At 37.3% G+C, this 20,822-nt stretch overlaps 1 protein-coding gene across 4 annotated transcripts in view; it reads left to right on the plus strand.

Annotated features, from left to right (window-relative positions):
• Nucleotides 1–20,822, plus strand: part of LOC110460506 (phosphoacetylglucosamine mutase-like) — a 50,938-nt gene that overhangs the window by 29,027 nt on the left and 1,089 nt on the right. For all 4 annotated transcript variants that reach the window (XM_021513449.1, XM_021513448.1, XM_021513447.1 and 1 more), the window contains exons 9-16: nucleotides 1,343–1,386; nucleotides 3,041–3,154; nucleotides 5,556–5,657; nucleotides 9,879–9,934; nucleotides 11,367–11,430; nucleotides 12,879–13,001; nucleotides 13,772–13,893; nucleotides 15,527–15,578. In XM_021513449.1, coding sequence (XP_021369124.1) covers nucleotides 1,343–1,386; nucleotides 3,041–3,154; nucleotides 5,556–5,657; nucleotides 9,879–9,934; nucleotides 11,367–11,430; nucleotides 12,879–13,001; nucleotides 13,772–13,893; nucleotides 15,527–15,578 — 677 coding nt within the window. The remainder of the gene's footprint in view (nucleotides 1–1,342; nucleotides 1,387–3,040; nucleotides 3,155–5,555; nucleotides 5,658–9,878; nucleotides 9,935–11,366; nucleotides 11,431–12,878; nucleotides 13,002–13,771; nucleotides 13,894–15,526; nucleotides 15,579–20,822) is intronic.

Consider the following 20,822-nt stretch of genomic DNA (forward strand, 5'->3'; position numbering starts at 1 on the left):
ATAAAGAAGTAGTGTGATTCAATCACATACTTGAATTGTAGATAGAATGAGAGAAATATCATTAACTATCCAAAAAGTAAAACAGTTGTTACTCTTATTGAAACACTGAACATTTGTGATAAAGTAAAACAGTTGTTAATCTTATTGAAACACTGAACATTTGTGATAAACAGTTGTTAATCTTATTGAAACACTGAACATTTGTGATAAAGTAAAACAGTTGTTAATATTATTGAAACATTGAACATTTGTGATAAAGTAAAACAGTTGTTAATCTTATTGAAACACTAAACATTTGTGATAAAGTAAAACAGTTGTTAGTCTTATTGAAACACTGAACATTTGTGATAAAAGTAAAACAGTTGTTACTCTTATTGAAACACTGAACATGTGTGATAAAGTAAAACAGTTGTTACTCTTATTGAAACACTAAACATTTGTGATAAAGTAAAACAGTTGTTACTCTTATTGAAACACTGAACATTTGTGATAAAGTAAAACAGTTGTCAATCTTATTGAAACATTGAACAGTTGTTAATCTTTTTGAAACATTGACCAGTTGTTAATCTTATTGAAACATTGAACAGTTGTTAATCTTATTGAAACACTTAACATTTGTGATAAAGTAAAACAGTTGTTAATCTTATTGAAACATTGAACAGTTGTTAATCTTATTGAAACACTTAACATTTGTGATAAAGTAAAACAGTTGTTAATCTTATTGAAACACTAAACATTTGTGATAAAGTAAAACAGTTGTTAGTCTTATTGAAACACTGAACATTTGTGATAAAAGTAAAACAGTTGTTACTCTTATTGAAACACTAAACATTTGTGATAAAGGAAAACAGTTGTTAGTCTTATTGAAACACTGAACATTTGTGATAAAGTAAAACAGTTGTTCCTCTTATTGAAACACTGAACATTTGTGATAAAAGTAAAACAGTTGTTACTCTTATTGAAACACGGAACATTTGTGATAAGGTAAAACAGTTGTTACTATTATTGAAACACTGAACATTTGTGATAAAGTAAAACAGTTGTTAATTTTATTGAAACACGAAACATTTGTGATAAAGTAAAACAGTTGTTAGTCTTATTGAATCACTGAACATTTGTGATAAGAAAGTGTTGTTCGATCATCAAGTGATTTGAGTGGATAACGAGTTATCATTTAACACCTCGTGATCATTACTTACAATGCGATAATCAAATAGCAAGTGATCATTACATGTGAATAGTTTCATCCACTGTGTTAATACTGATTGAAAACTGATTTCTACTCTAATATACAACATTGAACTGACATGTTTGTATAAGGGACTTTTTATTTTAATCGTAGATGGAAAGTTTCACTTGTTGGATGGTGATAAGATAGCGACCCTGGTGAGTAGGGAGTAGAGAACTCTTTGTACTCCTACTGAGTCCTTCAGTACTAGTACTGAGGGAGGAATTGTAATTAAAATCGATCTTGAGCATCCGTGGACCAATGGGACTCCATGTCTCATGAATATACATGGTTATATTAATACACACAAAATTTTATTTCTTCAGTAGCAGTAAGGCATTTTAACCAAATTTGGTTCAGATCAGCCTTGGGCTAAAGGGACTTCAAAGGTGTGTCCCCCCCCCCCTTCCTGAGCCCCTGAGGTTTATGACAAAATCCACTCATCTGAAAGAGCCATATTTATGTTAACTATTATTCTATTATGGCCCTTTCCCGAGGGAACTGTTCTGTTATAGTGTTGTCTGGACAGGCACTATACCTCTCCAGGCAACACTATAAGAGAACTGGTCCTGAGGGAAAGGGTCATAATAGATTTAGTACATCATATGACTGTCATTTGACAATAAAAAGTAACATATTTAATAATTAACAACAAATGTCAATAAGATAATTGTTTGAGTAGATCTCTCCTTTTTTGTTGGGAATTCAATTCACTGGATTGAATCACCGCTAGGTCACATACGGTTCCCCTTTCCAGTAGGAAGTCTTTAAGGACTGCGATGTCAAATGGTGTCGTCTGCTTCGTCTTAATGCATTGCTGAGCCTCGCCGAAACAATCGGCATTCCTGGTCCCGAAATTCGAAGCCATTTTGGCAGACGACAACAATGAAGTGAAAGTAGAATATATACAGCGCTCCCTAGAAGAAGGGTCGTAGAGTCACGCTACTTTTCCCGCAGCCTCAGCGGTCAAAAAAAAAAGTATAGTGCCCGTCTCCAGGTATAGTTTCCGTTGTCAAGGGCGGATGCTAACTATACCAAATAGAACAAGGGTAGTTATCCAATAGCTATCCTAGAAATTATCATGTGATGTACTAAATGTGTTTTGTATGATCACTAGGACAATATTGTGATCATATTTTGTATGCATGAACATAAATGTGGCCCCTCAGACTGGAGTGTTGGGGCCCCATCAAAGGGAATTTTGGTGTACTGTTGCACTACTTAAAATGATCAAATCCCCAATGGACAACTGCATAATTACATACTGGGCATAAGAGAAAAATACCTCCTTGCAATACAATACATAAATAAATTGTTCCTGGTTATAACATCATACCAGGTGAGATCCCCACCCAATAACCATTATAATGCAATTGCTGATAATGAAGAGGAGAATAAATTCACACTACTAGGACTGTATGGTGCCTGGGTAAGGCCCCACCCCTTGGGACTTAGGCCCAATATAAAAGCCCCCTGGGCATCATGTTTTGCCATCCTATTGAGAGCCCTGTGGATGACATATTATGTTGTGTAGTATCCTGACATTATGGCACTGCAAAGTTAAAGCTTTGAGGTGCTTAAAAAAAGTTTAAACAACAAAAAATGAGGATGTTCGAAAGTGAAGCACAAATACAGGTTAACATTTTTTTGTTGATCAAAACTTTGTCTAACAATGTAGCTAAACAAACCCACCAGAGGAATGTTGATTACTGTGGTTTTATACATTTAACACTTGTGTTCTTGATTCTTGTACTCATATTCTCTTGTAGTGAATTCATTCTCATGCTAATTGGTCATTATTTCATCCACCAGGTGGCAGGCTACCTACAGGAGCTTATGACCAGATCAGGTCTGTCACTGAACCTGGGCCTCGTCCAGACAGCCTACGCTAATGGTAGCTCGACTGAATACATCACTAAGACACTGGTACATGACTGAAATGTCTCCTTTAATATTGTATAATACATTTCACAAACGTTACAAAACATCATGTTTTTCACAAGTATTGGAAAAAACCTTGATTGGAGGAGTTCTTGCTTGTTCGATTGAATGATGTTGACCTGTTTTTAAGGTCACAGGAATCAAAGGTGTTAAAAACTTCAACAATTTTTTCTGTATAACCAACATATGTAAGGTCCTGTGATTTGGTCTGTAACTATAAACGACTTCTCAATTACATCTTGTAGGATGCTGGGATAACAGGCTATTGAATCTGTTCAAACGAATGACTTATATTTAATAGACCAATTTTTCAGGCCTGAGGGGTCTTATATATTTTTATCTGACTGTCTCAATACAATGTGACCTATCATCATGCTATTTGACTGGAATCATGCTGAGTTGAAGGGTTATGGTGCTTGTTCAAATGGAATTATCTTAATTAGTGTAATGTCATTATGAGGTGGCGATGGTCAATGTTTCAATTTCTTCATAAAACATATGTATCCCCCTGGATACTTATTGATTGTTTCTACGTATGTATCCCCTGGATACATATTGATTGTTTCTACGTATGTATCCCCAGGATACTTATTGATTGTTTCTACGTATGTATCCCCCTGGATACTTATTGATTGTTTCTATGTATGTATCCCCCTGGATACTTATTGATTGATTCTACGTATGTATCCCCCTGGATACTTATTGATTGTTTCTATGTATGTATCCCCTGGATACTTATTGACTGTTTCTACGTATGTATCCCCTGGATACTTACTGATTGTTTCTACGTATGTATCCCCTGGATACTTATTGACTGTTTCTACATATATGTATCCCCTGGATACTTATTGATTGTTTCTACGTATGTATCCCCTGGATACTTATTGGCTGTTTCTACGTATGTATCCCCATGGATACTTATTGATTGTTTCTACTTATGTATCCCCTGGATACTTAGTGATTGTTTCTACGTATGTATCACCTGGATACTTATTGACTGTTTGTAGGTATGTATCCCCCTGGATACGTATTAACTGTTTCTACGTATGTATCCTCTGGATACTTATTGTTTGTTTCTACGGATGTATCCCCTGGATACTTATTGAATGTTTCTACATATATGTATCCCCTGGATACTTACTGATTGTTTCTACGTATGTCTCCCCTGGATACTTATTGATTGTTACTACGTATGTATCCCCTGGATACTTATTGACTGTTTCTACGTATATGTATCCCGTGGATACTGATTGATTGTTTCTATGTATGTATCCCCCTGGATACTTATTGACTGTTTCTACGTATGTATCCCCCTGGATACCTATTGATTGTTTCTACGTATGTATCCCCTGGATACTTATTTACTGTTTCTACGTATGTATCCCCTGGATAAGTATTGACGGTTTCTACGTATGTATCCCCTGGATACTTATTGATTGTTTCTACGCATGTATCCAATCTTATATCTCGTAAACCTCTCCCTAGATATTTTTTGATGGCTAGGTTGCTTGTTCAAATCATCCCTATTTAGTTTTAACTATTATCATTATTTCTTAAGAACTACTGGACAGATCTTTCTAAAATGATCAAGTTTGTTCTGATGGATTACCGTGACCCTCTTCAAGGTCATCAAGATCAATTTCATGTTTAAAATAAAGTATGAGAAACCAGATTAATAATCTTGATCCACATGGGGGCCTTAAATTTGTTAAAATATCAATAGTTTTGTTTAAATTTGTCATATGTTCTGACCCCCTCAAAATTCAGGGAAAACTTCATTTGACTTCAGAAAGTGCTTAATGCTGCTTACATTAATTGTGCTCTTTGATACACAGAAATTGCTAAATGTTTCTTACATTAATCGTGCTCTTTGATACACAGAAATTGCTAAATGTTGCTTACATTAATCGTTCTCTTTGATACACAGAAAGTGCTAAATGTTGCTTACATTATTCGTTCTCTTTGATACACAGAAAGTGCTAAATGCTGCTTACATTAATCGTTCTCTTTGATACACAGAAATTGCTAAATGTTTTTACATTCATCGTGCTCTTTGATACACAGAAAGTGCTAAATGTTGCTTACATTAATCGTGCTCTTTGATACACAGAAAGTGCTAAATGTTGCTTACATTAATCGTTCTCTTAGATACACAGAAAGTGCTAAATGCTGCTTACATTAATCATGCTCTTTGATACACAGAAATTGCTAAATGTTTCTTACATTCATCGTGCTCTTTGATACACAGAAAGTGCTAAATTTTGCTTACATTAATCGTTCTCTTTGATACACAGAAAGTGCTAAATGTTGTTTACATTAATTGTGCTCTTTGATACACAGAAAGTGCTAAATGTTGTTTACATTAATCGTGCTCTTTGATACACAGAAAGTGCCGGTGGCTTGTGCAGCGACGGGTGTGAAGCACCTCCACCACCGCGCACTCGAGTTTGACATCGGTGTCTACTTCGAAGCTAACGGACATGGAACGGTAAGCAATAAATATATGTGAACATTTGTTCAGTTTCTTACTCCTAAATATCTCATTAACAGTACACATTACTGTAGTGTAATTACTTGATCAGTAACTATATTGTATAAAATGACTGAAATTACTCTAAATTACACTAAATGTCTTCATATTAATAGCTTGTCAAAAACTACTTTAAGTTAGTGCCTCAATATTGTAGTGAATAAACAAGATTATTTTGGGGGTTTATAAAGTACATGTATATATATACTGAATGAAATGTGTGCTTTGGCCTTTGCATAAATCTGCAAAGTATGCCTTATACCCTTGTTCGGTCATACTATTGTCGCTAGTAGGCAGTCACATTAAAGCATGCTGTTGTGAGATATATAGCAGCGTGTCCCATTGGATAGAATTGGAGTAATTATAGCTAATGACACTATATCAAACCCAGTAATTTTTTTATTTGAGGCAGGTGGAGCTGACCAGCTCAAAAAAAACAACCTGTATTTAGATAAAGATGGTTTGCCTACCATGACAACTATCAGGACCAGAAGGCTTGTCAGGACTTACATAACTAAATAATTTACTATATGTTACTAAGGGCCCTGTCACACCTAGCCACGTTGCCACTGCGATTGCACGGCATTGTTAAATTTCCCAGAGTGCTGTGAGATTGCAGGAAAAATTGATATTTTTCATGAAGATGTTGATGTCACGGCGTTCTCACGGCGACCTTGACGTTTCTACGGAGCTGCATGGCGTTCTACTGCGTTCCTACAGAGTTCTAGTAGGCGATTGTCTGCGCTCTCATGGCGCTTCCACTGCGTGCATCGAGTTGTCACGACGCCGTATAAGCGTGGTAGAGACACAGTGTCATCTCAGAGAACGCCATACGATTGCCGTGCAAGCGCCACCGATAACCATTGCGTTTGCACTGCGACCTCTGTGAGCGCCCATGGTGATCATGTGGCGTTGTAGGAAACCTAACTGCGTTTCTACGGCGACCTCACGGCGTTCCCACTGCGCTCTTATCAGAACGCAGAGCGACGGCTTTTTTGGACACGCTAACTGCGTTCACTGGCGATGTCACTGCGTTGCCGTGGCAATCCTTGCGATTCCACTGTGCGCAGATCGGTGTTCTGGATTTTACTTAGACGCATTGGGAACGTGGCCCTATTGTGACAGGGGTTTTAGCTTTTGAGGTAATAGCGTTAGTATTTGAAATTCAGCACCAGTGACAACTGTCTAGATTCACAGATGCATACCTGACTAAGGCTTCAAAAGTAATTTTCTGGCAAGTTTAGTGGCATATTAGAGCGTTACAGGCGTCTGCTTTTGACAACCGGAAGTTTACAAGCCAAACCGGTGAAGTGGGATGGGAACACCCCTGACATTTGACCCCATATCAATCCGCCATCACATATTAAAATCTACCAAAAGACAAGTATACATTTTTGTAAAGTTAAATATCTGTATATTTCATTCAATGTAAAATACCTCACCAATTACCTATTTAAAAACTTGTAAAGATTGATTGTCTACAATAATAAAGAGATGGATGGCTCAAGAGCCCCAGGGCCACAGATATGGAAATGTTGTTGAGAAAACACAGCAGTAAAGCTATTTCATATTTCCACATAAGAAATTCAATGACCTGGAAATCCAGTTTTATGTTCCATGAATTAAGAACTTTCCATGAAAATAACAGATATTGTCCATACCTTAATAACATTGTCCACATCTTTATAGCATTGTCCACACCTTTATAACATTGTCCACACCTTTATAACATTGGCCACACCTTTATAACATTATCCACACCTTTATAACATTGTCAACACCTTTATAACATTGTCCACACCTTTATAACATTATCCCCACCTTTATAACATTGTCCACACCTTTATAACATTATCCACACCTTTATAACATTATCCACACCTTTATAACATTGTCCACACCTTTATTGTCCACACCTTTATAACATTGTCCACATCTTTATAGCATTGTCCACTCCTTTATAACATTGTCCACACCTTTATAACATTATCCACACATTTATAACATTGTCCACACCTTTATAACATTGTCCACATCTTTATAACATTGGCCACACCTTTATAGAATTGGCCACACCTTTATAACATTGTCCACACCTTTATAACATTATCCACACCTTTATAACATTGTCCACACCTTGATACCTTTATAACATTGTCCACACCTTTATAACATTGTCCACACCTTGACACCTTTATAACATTGTCCACACATTTACAACATTGTCCACACCTTTATAACATTGTCCACACATTTATAACATTGTCCACACATTTATAACATTGTCCACACCTTTATAACATTGTCCACACCTTTATTGTCCACACCTTTATAACATTGTCCACATCTTTATAACATTGTCCACACCTTTATAACATTGTTCACACCTTTATAACATTGTCCACACCTTTATAACATTGTCCACACCTTCAAAATATTGTCCACACCTTGATACCTTTATAACATTGTCCACACCTTTATAACATTGTCCACACATTTATAACATTGTCCACACCTTTATTGTCCACACCTTTATAACATTGTTAACACCTTTATAACATTGTCCACACGTTTATAACATTGTCCACACATTTATAACATTGTCCACACCTTTATAACATTGTCAACACCTTTATAACATTGTCCACATCTTCATAACATTGTCCACACCTTTATAACATTGTTCACACCTTTATAACATTGTCCACACCTTTATAACATTGTCAACACCTTTATAACATTATCCACACCTTTATAACATTGTCCACTCCTTCATAACATTGTCCACACCTTTATGACATTGTCCACATATTTAAAACATTGTCAACACCTTTATAACATTGTCCACATCTTTATAACATTGGCCACATCTTTATAACATTGTCCACACCTTTATAACATTGTCCACACCTTTATAACATCGTCCCCATCTTTATAACATTATCCGCACCTTTATAACATTGTCCACACCTTTATAACATTGTCCACACCTTTATAACATCATCCACACCTTTATAGCATCGTCCACACCTTTATAACATTGTCCACACCTCTATAACATTGTCCACACCTTTATAACATTGTCCACACCTTTATAACATTGTCCACACCTTCATAACATTGTCCACACCTTTATGACATTGTCCACATATTTAAAACATTGTCAACACCTTTATAACATTATCCACACCTTTATAACATTGTCCACACCTCTATAACATTTGTCACACCTCTATAACATTGGTCACACCTTTATAACATTGTCCACACCTTCATAACATTGTCCACACCTTTATGACATTATCCACACCTTTATAACATTGTCCACACCTTTATAACATTGCCCACACCTCTATAACATTGGTCACACCTCTATAACATTGTCCACACCTTTATAACATTCTCCACACCTTTATAACATTGTCCACACATTTATAACATGTCCACACCTTTATAACATTGTCCACACCATTACAAGTTATAACATTGGCCACACCTTTATAACATTGTCCACATCTTTATAACATTGTCCACACCTTTATAACATTGTCCACACATTTATAACATTGTCCACACCTTTATAACATTGTCCACACCTTTATATCATTGTCCACACCTTTATAACATTATACGCACCTTTATAACATTGTCCACACCTTTATACCATTGTCCACACCTTTATAACATTGTCCACACATTTATAACATTGTCCACACCTCTATAACATTGTCCACACATTTATAACATGTCCACACCTTTATAACATTGTACAAACCTTTATAACATTGTCCACACCTTTATAACATTGTCCACATCTTTATATCATTGGTAACATCTTTTAATCGATGTCCCTGACTTTGAACAAAGTCTACAGTCATTTTGAAAAATTCTGTTTAGTAAAGAAACTTTCAAGCATCACCTTTTACCTACTTAAGGTGTCTGTGTTAGTGTTTATGGTTTAAAAATTCTATAATGAAGTCAGTTTTAATCCAAGTTTTAGATTTAACAAATATTTAACAAAATCGCTTTTACAACTGTTGAGCAGTACTTTCTCACAACAAGCTACTGTTGCTAGAGATTGATAGCATAAAGATGACCTAGAAATGTGTAAATCAAATATACATCTTCCAAATAGTTGTGAGCAGTATCCATTTTGTTGTTGTATTACCTCTGTTTCAGGTCATATTTAGTGACAATGCTTCAGGTCAGATACAAAAAGCAGCCACAGATAGCAGGTACTATATTCTACTTAAAAACAATATCTTACTTACCAGTAGTTTCGGAGTGTTTCGCCAGCTTGGTATGATATCACTCAGATTGATCTGGGCTGTAATACAGATGTATGTGGGCTGTCATACAGATGTATGTGGTCTGTCATACAGATGTATGTGGGTTGTCATACATATGAATGTGGGTTTTCATACAGATGTATGTGGGCTTTAATACAGATATATGTGGGCTTTAATACAGATGTATGTGGGCTGTAATACAGATATATGTGGACTGTAATACAGATGTATGTGGGTTGTCATACCGATGTATGTGGGCTTTAATACAGATATATGTGGGCTTTTATACAGATTGATCTGGGCTGTAATACAGATGTATGTGGGCTGTCATACAGATGTATGTGGGCTGTTATACAGATATATGTGGGCTTTAATACAGATATATGTGGGTTGTCATACAGATGTATTTGGGCTGTCATACAGATATATGTGGGCTGTAATACAGATATATGTGGGCTGTAATACAGATATATGTGGGCTGTCATACAGATGTATGTGGGCTGTTATACAGATATATGTGGGCTTTAATACAGATATATGTGGGCTTTTATAAAGATTGATCTGGGCTGTAATACAGATGTATGTGGGCTGTCATCCAGATGTATGTGGGCTGTTATACAGATATATGTGGGCTTTAATACAGATATATGTGGGCTTTTATAAAGATTGATCTGGGCTGTAATACAGATGTATGTGGGCTTTAATACAGATATATGAGGGCTGTAATACAGATGTATGTGGGCTGTAATACAGATGTATGTGGGTTGTCATACCGATGTATGTGGGCTTTAATACAGATATATGTGGGCTTTAATACAGATGTATGTTGGCTGTAATACAGATATATGTGGACTGTAATACAGATGTATGTGGGTTGTCATACCGATGTATGTGGGCTTTAATACAGATATATGTGGGCTTTTATACAGATTGATCTGGGCTGTAATACAGATGTATGTGGGCTGTCATACAGATGTATGTGGGCTTTAATACAGATGTATTTGGGCTGTCATATAGATGTATGTGGGCTTTAATACAGATATATGTGGGCTGTAATACAGATGTATGTGGGCTGTAATACAGATATATGTGGGCTTTGATACAGATATATGTGGGCTGTAATACAAATATATGTGGGCTTTAATGTAGATATATGTGGGCTGTAATACAGATTGATATGGGCTGTAATACAGATGTATGTGGGCTGTAATACAGATGTATGTGGGCTGTAATACAGATTGATATGGGTTGTAATACAGATTGATATGGGCTGTAATATAGATTGATATGGGTTGTAATACAGATTGTTGTGGGCTGTAATACAGATTAATGTGGACTGTAGTACAGATGACAGACAGTAATCTATATGTTTCCTCAGCTTATCGGCGAAACAACAAGAAGGAGCTGCACAACTGTGTACAGTTATGGACCTCATTAACCAGGTAAGATGTCATGTACCTCATCCACCAAGTAAGATGTCATGTACCTCATCCTTCAGGTAAGATTTCATGTACCTCATCCTTCAGGTAAGATGTCATGTACATCATCCACCAGGTAAGATGTCATGTACCTCATCCATCAGGTAAGATGTCATGAACCTCATCCTTCAGGTAAGATGTCATGTACATCATCCACCAGGTAAGATGTCATGTACCTCATCCTTTAGGTAAGATGTCATGAACCTCATCCAGCAGGTAAGATGTCATGTACCTCATCCTTCAGGTAAGATGCCATGTACCTCATCCTTCAGGTAAGATGCCATGTAACTCATCCTTCAGGTAAGATGTCATGTACATCATCCACCAGTTAAGATGTCATGTACATCATCCACCAGATAAGATGTCATGTACCTCATCCATCAGGTAAGATGTCATGAACCTCATCCAGCAGGTAAGATGTCATGTACCTCATCCTTCAGGTAAGATGCCATGTAACTCATCCTTCAGGTAAGATGTCATGTACATCATCCACCAGGTAAGATGTCATGTACCTCATCCTTTAGGTAAGATGCCATGTACCTCATCCTTCAGGTAAGATGTCATGTACATCATCCACCAGTTAAGATGTCATGTACCTCATCCTTCAGGTAAGATGTCATGTACCTCACCCTTCAGGTAAGATGTCATGTACCTCATCCAGCAGGTAAGGTGTCATGTTGCCATCCTTCAGGTAAGATGTCATGTACCTCATTCATCATGTAAGATGTCATATACCTCATCCTTCAGGTAAGATGTCATGTACCTCATCCATCAGGTAAGATGTCATGTACCTCATCCTTCAGGTAAGATGTCATGTACCTCATCCATCAGGTAAGATGTCATATACCTCATCCTTCAGGTAAGATGTCATGTACCTCATTCACCAGGTAAGCTGTTATGTACTTAATCCACCAGGTAAGCTGTTATCTACTTCAGTCACCAGGTAAGTTGTTATGTACCTTATCGACCAGGTAAGATGTCTTTTCCCTCATCCACTAGGTTAGATTCCATTTACCTTATCAACCAGGTAATATGTCATGTACCTCATCCACTAAGTAAGATGTCATGTACCTCATCCACTAAGTAAGATGTCATGTACCTCATCCACCAGGTAAGCTGTCATGTACCTCATCCACTAAGTAAGATGTCATGTAACTCATTCACCAGGTAAACTGTTATCTACTTCATCCACCAGGTTAACTGTTATCTACTGCATCCACTAGGCAGGATGTCATGTACCTCATCCACCAGGTAAGATATCATGTACTTCATCCACCAGGTAAGATATCATGTACTTCATCCACCAGGTAAGATGTCATGTACTTCATCTACCAGGAAAGATGCCATGTTTATTGTCTTATTTCATATCACTTTACATGTTAAACTTGATGATGTCCTATTATTTTCTACAGACTGTTGGTGATGCTATATCAGATATGCTCCTTGTGGAGGTCATTCTGGCGACCTATGGATGGGAAGCCAGTAACTGGGACAGTGCCTACACTGATCTTCCAAACAGACAGCTAAAGGTCAAGGTTAGTCCTGCTACAAATACATATTACTGTTTGTACAGTAACTTATTTTAGGAGCACATTTCTCGATTAAAAATATCCACACCATGCAACCTTTTTTGCTAGCTATAAAGGTGAGTTGTTTGGAATGGTCATAAATTTACTAACAGTATGAAAGGTAACAGCTATGGCTACTGACAGTAAAATAATTGACAGTTATGGTTTCTGACAGTAAAATAATTGACAGCTATGGTTACTGACAGTAAAGTAATTGACAGCTATGGTTACTGACAGTTATTTAATTGACAGCTATAGTTACTGACAGTAAAATAATTGACAGCTATGGTTACTGGCAGTAAAGTAATTCACAGCTATGGTTACTGACAGTAAAATAATTGACAGCTATGGTTACTGACAGTGAAGTAATTGACAGCTATGGTTTCTGACAATAAAATAATTGACAGCTATAGTTACTGACAGTAAAATAATTGACAGCTATGGTTACTGACAGTTATTTAATTGACAGCTATAGTTACTGACAGTAAAATAATTGACAGCTATGGTTACTGACAGTAAAATAGTTGACAGCTATGGTTACTGACAGTAAGATAATTGACAGCTATGGTTTCTGACAGTGTTTGTATAGTGGTGATTGGGTACAGGTGGAGTGGTGGATGATGTACCACGTCAGACAAACAGTGGTCTGAACAGCCTTGATGATGATGGTGGGGTGGATAACATACACAACGATCAACTTGTATTAATATCATTTGATAAGTATCTATTGTTAACAGGTGGAAGACCGAACAGTGATAACAACAGCTGATGCTGAGAGGACAGCCGTAACTCCCAAGGGTCTACAACAGGCTGTAGATAATCTGGTCGCCAAATACAACCATGGCAGGTCATTTGTAAGGTAAATAAAAACATAACTAATATTTTGGTTTATACAAATATGATCACATCATTGTTTGACATCCATCGATCATCTTGTTCAAACGACCATCCCTCCGTCGTCCACTCTTCCTTTAAACAACTTCTTCTAAGAAACCAACCAGGCTATAGTTATGATATTTGGCTGGTACAGTAGCTTCATTGAATTGAGCCCAGTAAAGTTCGCAAACAATAATGACCTTGACCTACTTTCAAGGTCACGGAGATAAAATATGTCTAAAACTTTAAATGCCTCCTTCTGAAGAACTGAAAGGCCTACATGTACAGTGATGATATTTGGTGGGTAAATTCCTTGGAAAGAGACTATCAATTTTTGCTGGTAGCTTCTTTGGATGGAGGCTGACAAAGTTTGTGACCAAAAATGACCTTGACCTACTTTCAAGTTAACAGAGGTCAAACATGTCAGAAACTTCAAATGAATTATTTTGAAGAACTAATAGGCAAAGAGTCATGATATATAGCGGGAAGCTTTCGTGGTTGGAGCCTTAGAGCCTTACAAACTTTGGGAATAAATATGACCTTGACCTACTTTCAAGGTCACAGGGGTCAAATATGTAAACAAAATCAAAAAACTTGTTCTTAAGAACCAAAAGTCCTAGCACCATAATATTTGGCTGATAGCTAGCTTTCCTAGTTGAAGCATTATAAAGTTTGCAAAGGAAAAAAGGACCTTGAACTTCTTTCAAGGTCTCTGAGGTCAAATATGTCAAAAACTTAAAACAACTTATTCTGGAGAACTGAAAATCCTAGAATCATAATTTTTGACTGCTAGCTTTCTTGGATGAAGCTGACAAAGTTTGCCAACAAAAATGAGTTTTAGCTATTTTCAAGCTCACAGAGGTCAAATATGTCAAAACTTCAAAAGATTTCTTCTGAAGAATCCAGACACTTGATGAGAGGTTTTAAATGAATATTAAAAAAATCAGCTGAGCAAGCTATTAAAGCCCCCTGACTGCTGTTCCTATAAGCTGCTTCCAGTCAAGAAAGGCTGAAAGGATTTTTTATTAAGTTTAGTCGAGAGCATTCATTGTCGTATGTAGGGTTTGGCCCCCCTTAGGCCAGGAGAAGCCAAATAAAGTTAAATTTAAAATCCTCCTGTACAATGTATAAAATGACTTTGTCTAAATAAGATCTGGAGTATCCTTTGGCCTTTGGGACTCAATATGTGTATACCCTGTAACAGAATGGGTAAAGGGACTGCCAGCCAAATGGGTGAAATAGGGGTACCAAAATTTAAGCAAAATTGCTAAGGATCAGGAAATGAAGTGTGAAATAAAACTAAAAAGAGTTGTACCCCTTGGCACTAAGAGAAAGACGCCATTATGAGAAATACTTGTATGTAATTGTTGTTGAAAGTATTTTGCCATTATTGAATGATAAAGGCCCGCTTATGGCCTCTTGTTTGTTTGGTTGGGATGAAGGTAGTTATTTTTTTTCAACTTAACGAATTAATTCTGCTACATTTTCACTGGTGCCGACAGGTTGTGTTGATTACATCTTCACCAGTTATGCCAAGTTGTTTAGGATTACCTATATACCTGTGTTGTCAGGGCGGTCTTATACTGTTTTATTTACTGGTCATTTTATTTTTCTAGGCCCTCCGGGACAGAAGATGTTGTGAGAGTTTATGCAGAGGCTGATACACAGGTAAATATAATAGTTTACCACCCTAGTTAAATAACACACAAACTACAAGTAAACAAAAGACTGGAAACTTGTCAAATAAAGTAATTACACAAGTACTGTATTTGACCTAATGAATGCACAGGGTGCGGGTAATTGAGACAAGAGGCCCATGGGCCTAAACGGTCACCTGAGTCTACAGTATTTATTTTTGTTGTTGAAATATGTACCAATTTGAGTAAAAAATAGTATAATGTTAACTTAACTTTGTCAGGACCATGAGCTGATCATTCCTAGACCAATTTTAAGTGAGATCGGCCTATTAGAACTTAGTAGCAAAATAGCGGCCATGGCAGCCAAATTGTATTTCTGATTGACCCGAAAAATAACAACACTTTGTCAGGACCATGATTCGATCATTCCTACAAAGTTTCAGTTCAATCGGCCAAGTAGATCTTTACTTTAAGTTTGAAATAGTTTACCAAAATGGCAGCCGTGGTGGCCATATTGGATTTCTGATCGACCCGAAAAATAACAACACTTTGTCAGGACCATGAGTCAATCATTCCTACAAAGTTTCAGTTCAATCGGCCTAGCAGAACTTGACTTTAAGTTTGAAATATGTTTTCAAAATGGTGGCCGTGGCGGCCATATTGGATTTATGATTGACCTGAAAAATAACAACACTTTGTCAGGACCATGAGTCGATCATTCCTACAAACTTTAAGTTCAATCGGTCCAGCAGAACTTGACTTTAAGTTTGAAATAGGTTTTCAAAATGGCGGCCGTGGCGGCCATATTGGATTTCTGATCGACCCGAAAAATAACAACACTTTGTCAGGACCATGAGGCGATCATTCCTACCAACTTTCAGTTCAATCGGTCCAGCAGAACTTGACTTTAAGTTTGAAATAGGTTTTCAAAATGGCGGCCGTGGCGGCCATATTGGATTTCTGATCGACCCGAAAAATAACAACACTTTGTCAGGACCATGAGGCGATCATTCCTACCAACTTTCAGTTCAATCGGTCCAGCAGAACTTGACTTTAAGTTTGAAATAGGTTTTCAAAATGGCGGCCGTGGCGGCCATATTGGATTTCTGATCGACCCGAAAAATAACAACACTTTGTCAGGACCATGAGGCGATCATTCCTACCAACTTTCAGTTCAATCGGTCCAGCAGAACTTGACTTTAAGTTTGAAATAGGTTTTCAAAATGGCGGCCGTGGCGGCCATATTGGATTTCTGATCGACCCGAAAAATAACAACACTTTGTCAGGACCATGAGGCGATCATTCCTACCAACTTTCAGTTCAATCGGTCCAGCAGAACTTGACTTTAAGTTTGAAATAGGTTTTCAAAATGGCGGCCGTGGCGGCCATATTGGATTTCTGATCGACCCGAAAAATAACAACACTTTGTCAGGACCATGAGGCGATCATTCCTACCAACTTTCAGTTCAATCGGTCCAGCAGAACTTGACTTTAAGTTTGAAATAGGTTTTCAAAATGGCGGCCGTGGCGGCCATATTGGATTTCTGATCGACCCGAAAAATAACAACACTTTGTCAGGACCATGAGGCGATCATTCCTACCAACTTTCAGTTCAATCGGCCCAGCAGAACTTGACTTTAAGTTTGAAATGTAAAATGTTAACGGACGACGGACGACGGCCGAAAACGGATAGCAATAGGTCACTTGAGCTAAAGCTCAGGTGACCTAAAAAGGGGCGCCCTTATTCAGTAACCTTTATCTGGACTGTTTTCTGCTACATATTATAACAGTCTAACAGTTTCCAAGGTATGCTAGGATGTGTGTGTATATTTATAGATGATTAACGGTGAGTGAATAGAACTCTAGTTTTTTCGAACTTTCGGGATGCTGTCAAAATCGTAAAGATAGTACCACTGCGTCTACTTGCTAACATCAATATTATATTAAATTCGGACAAAATGGATACGTTCGTTTTTCCGTATGTTAATCATCCGTTTTACGTGCATATTTTTCATCCGTAGAACGGATGTATAGTACCACGCATGTAAAACGGATGGAACTCGACATCTGTAACCGTACGCTTTACAGATGTATTTCTCCACGGACGTAAAACAGACGTAGCTATTTTACCTGTGTACCCCAGGAAGTTAACGTCCAGACTGTGTCTAAGCCTGGGGTCTAATATTGTTTTACAAACCTTTGTGGTTAACCGAGCATCTGCAAATCCCACTGAATCTTTCAAGTGTGTATGCATAAAAGAAGTCACTAATTACCAATTAACCACTGAGGGGCGCCATGAGCCCGATTGCCCTGGGCAACTTAACATCAATAAACACTTATGACATTTGCTTGATTTTGATTGAAAAGATAATGCAGCTATGTTTTGACTGTAAGAAGTCACAAAACATCCAAATGGCTCATTTTTTATGCAAATTAACAGGAGCATTACTAAATGATGTCTTAAAATTGAATTCACAGCAGTTGGTCAAAGTTCAAATCATTGTAATGCCTGTTTGAGGATCATTATTGAGTCTCTGTCGTGCTATTTATAGTGGATTTTCTATCGTGCTATTTATAGTGGAGTTTCTGTCGTGCTATTTATAGTGGAGTTTCTGTCCTGCTATTTATAGTGGAGTTTCTGTCCTGCTATTTATAGTGGAGTCTCTGTCTTGCTATTTATAGTTGAGTCTCTGTCCTGCTATTTATAGTGGTTTTTCTATCGTGCTATTTATAGTGGAGTTTCTGTCCTGCTATTTATAGTTGAGTTTCTGTCCTGCTATTTATAGTGGAATTTCTGTCCTGCTATTTATAGTGGAGTCTCTGTCGTGCTATTTATAGTGGAGTCTCTATCGTGCTATTTATAGTGGAGTTTCTGTCGTGCTATTTATAGTGGAGTTTCTGTCGTGCTATTTATAGTGGAGTTTCTGTCGTGCTATTTATAGTGGAGTTTCTGTCGTGCTATTTATAGTGGAGTTTCTGTCGTGCTATTTATAGTGGAGTTTCTGTCGTGCTATTTATAGTGGAGTTTCTGTCGTGCTATTTATAGTGGAGTTTCTGTCGTGCTATTTATAGTGGAGTTTCTGTCGTGCTATTTATAGTGGAGTTTCTGTCGTGCTATTTATAGTGGAGTTTCTGTCGTGCTATTTATAGTGGAGTTTCTGTCGTGCTATTTATAGTGGAGTTTCTGTCGTGCTATTTATAGTGGAGTTTCTGTCGTGCTATTTATAGTGGAGTTTCTGTCGTGCTATTTATAGTGGAGTTTCTGTCGTGCTATTTATAGTGGAGTTTCTGTCGTGCTATTTATAGTGGAGTTTCTGTCGTGCTATTTATAGTGGAGTTTCTGTCGTGCTATTTATAGTGGAGTTTCTGTCGTGCTATTTATAGTGGAGTTTCTGTCGTGCTATTTATAGTGGAGTTTCTGTCGTGCTATTTATAGTGGAGTTTCTGTCGTGCTATTTATAGTGGAGTTTCTGTCGTGCTATTTATAGTGGAGTTTCTGTCGTGCTATTTATAGTGGAGTTTCTGTCGTGCTATTTATAGTGGAGTTTCTGTCGTGCTATTTATAGTGGAGTTTCTGTCGTGCTATTTATAGTGGAGTTTCTGTCGTGCTATTTATAGTGGAGTTTCTGTCGTGCTATTTATAGTGGAGTTTCTGTCGTGCTATTTATAGTGGAGTTTCTGTCGTGCTATTTATAGTGGAGTTTCTGTCGTGCTATTTATAGTGGAGTTTCTGTCGTGCTATTTATAGTGGAGTTTCTGTCGTGCTATTTATAGTGGAGTTTCTGTCGTGCTATTTATAGTGGAGTTTCTGTCGTGCTATTTATAGTGGAGTTTCTGTCGTGCTATTTATAGTGGAGTTTCTGTCGTGCTATTTATAGTGGAGTTTCTGTCGTGCTATTTATAGTGGAGTTTCTGTCGTGCTATTTATAGTGGAGTTTCTGTCGTGCTATTTATAGTGGAGTTTCTGTCGTGCTATTTATAGTGGAGTTTCTGTCGTGCTATTTATAGTGGAGTTTCTGTCGTGCTATTTATAGTGGAGTTTCTGTCGTGCTATTTATAGTGGAGTTTCTGTCGTGCTATTTATAGTGGAGTTTCTGTCGTGCTATTTATAGTGGAGTTTCTGTCGTGCTATTTATAGTGGAGTTTCTGTCGTGCTATTTATAGTGGAGTTTCTGTCGTGCTATTTATAGTGGAGTTTCTGTCGTGCTATTTATAGTGGAGTTTCTGTCGTGCTATTTATAGTGGAGTTTCTGTCGTGCTATTTATAGTGGAGTTTCTGTCGTGCTATTTATAGTGGAGTTTCTGTCGTGCTATTTATAGTGGAGTTTCTGTCGTGCTATTTATAGTGGAGTTTCTGTCGTGCTATTTATAGTGGAGTTTCTGTCGTGCTATTTATAGTGGAGTTTCTGTCGTGCTATTTATAGTGGAGTTTCTGTCGTGCTATTTATAGTGGAGTTTCTGTCGTGCTATTTATAGTGGAGTTTCTGTCGTGCTATTTATAGTGGAGTTTCTGTCGTGCTATTTATAGTGGAGTTTCTGTCGTGCTATTTATAGTGGAGTTTCTGTCGTGCTATTTATAATGGAGTTTCTGTCGTGCTATTTATAGTGGAGTTTCTGTCGTGCTATTTATAGTGGAGTTTCTGTCGTGCTATTTATAGTGGAGTTTCTGTCGTGCTATTTATAGTGGAGTTTCTGTCGTGCTATTTATAGTGGAGTTTCTGTCGTGCTATTTATAGTGGAGTTTCTGTCGTGCTATTTATAGTGGAGTTTCTGTCGTGCTATTTATAGTGGAGTTTCTGTCGTGCTATTTATAGTGGAGTTTCTGTCGTGCTATTTATAGTGGAGTTTCTGTCGTGCTATTTATAGTGGAGTTTCTGTCGTGCTATTTATAGTGGAGTTTCTGTCGTGCTATTTATAGTGGAGTTTCTGTCGTGCTATTTATAGTGGAGTTTCTGTCGTGCTATTTATAGTGGAGTTTCTGTCGTGCTATTTATAGTGGAGTTTCTGTCGTGCTATTTATAGTGGAGTTTCTGTCGTGCTATTTATAGTGGAGTTTCTGTCCTGCTATGTATAGTGGAGTTTCTGTTGTGCTATTTATAGTGGAGTTTCTGTCGTGCTATTTATAATGGAGTTTCTGTCGTGCTATTTATAGTTGAGTTTCTGTCGTGCTATTTATAGTGGAGTTTCTGTCGTGATATTTATATTGGAGTTTCTGTCGTGCTATTTATAGTGGAGTTTGTGTCGTGCTATTTATATTGGAGTTTCTGTCGTGCTA

This window comes from Mizuhopecten yessoensis, unplaced genomic scaffold, assembly GCF_002113885.1.
Source record: "Mizuhopecten yessoensis strain PY_sf001 unplaced genomic scaffold, ASM211388v2 scaffold10413, whole genome shotgun sequence".
In the NCBI taxonomy this organism is placed as follows: Eukaryota; Metazoa; Mollusca; class Bivalvia; order Pectinida; family Pectinidae; genus Mizuhopecten; species Mizuhopecten yessoensis.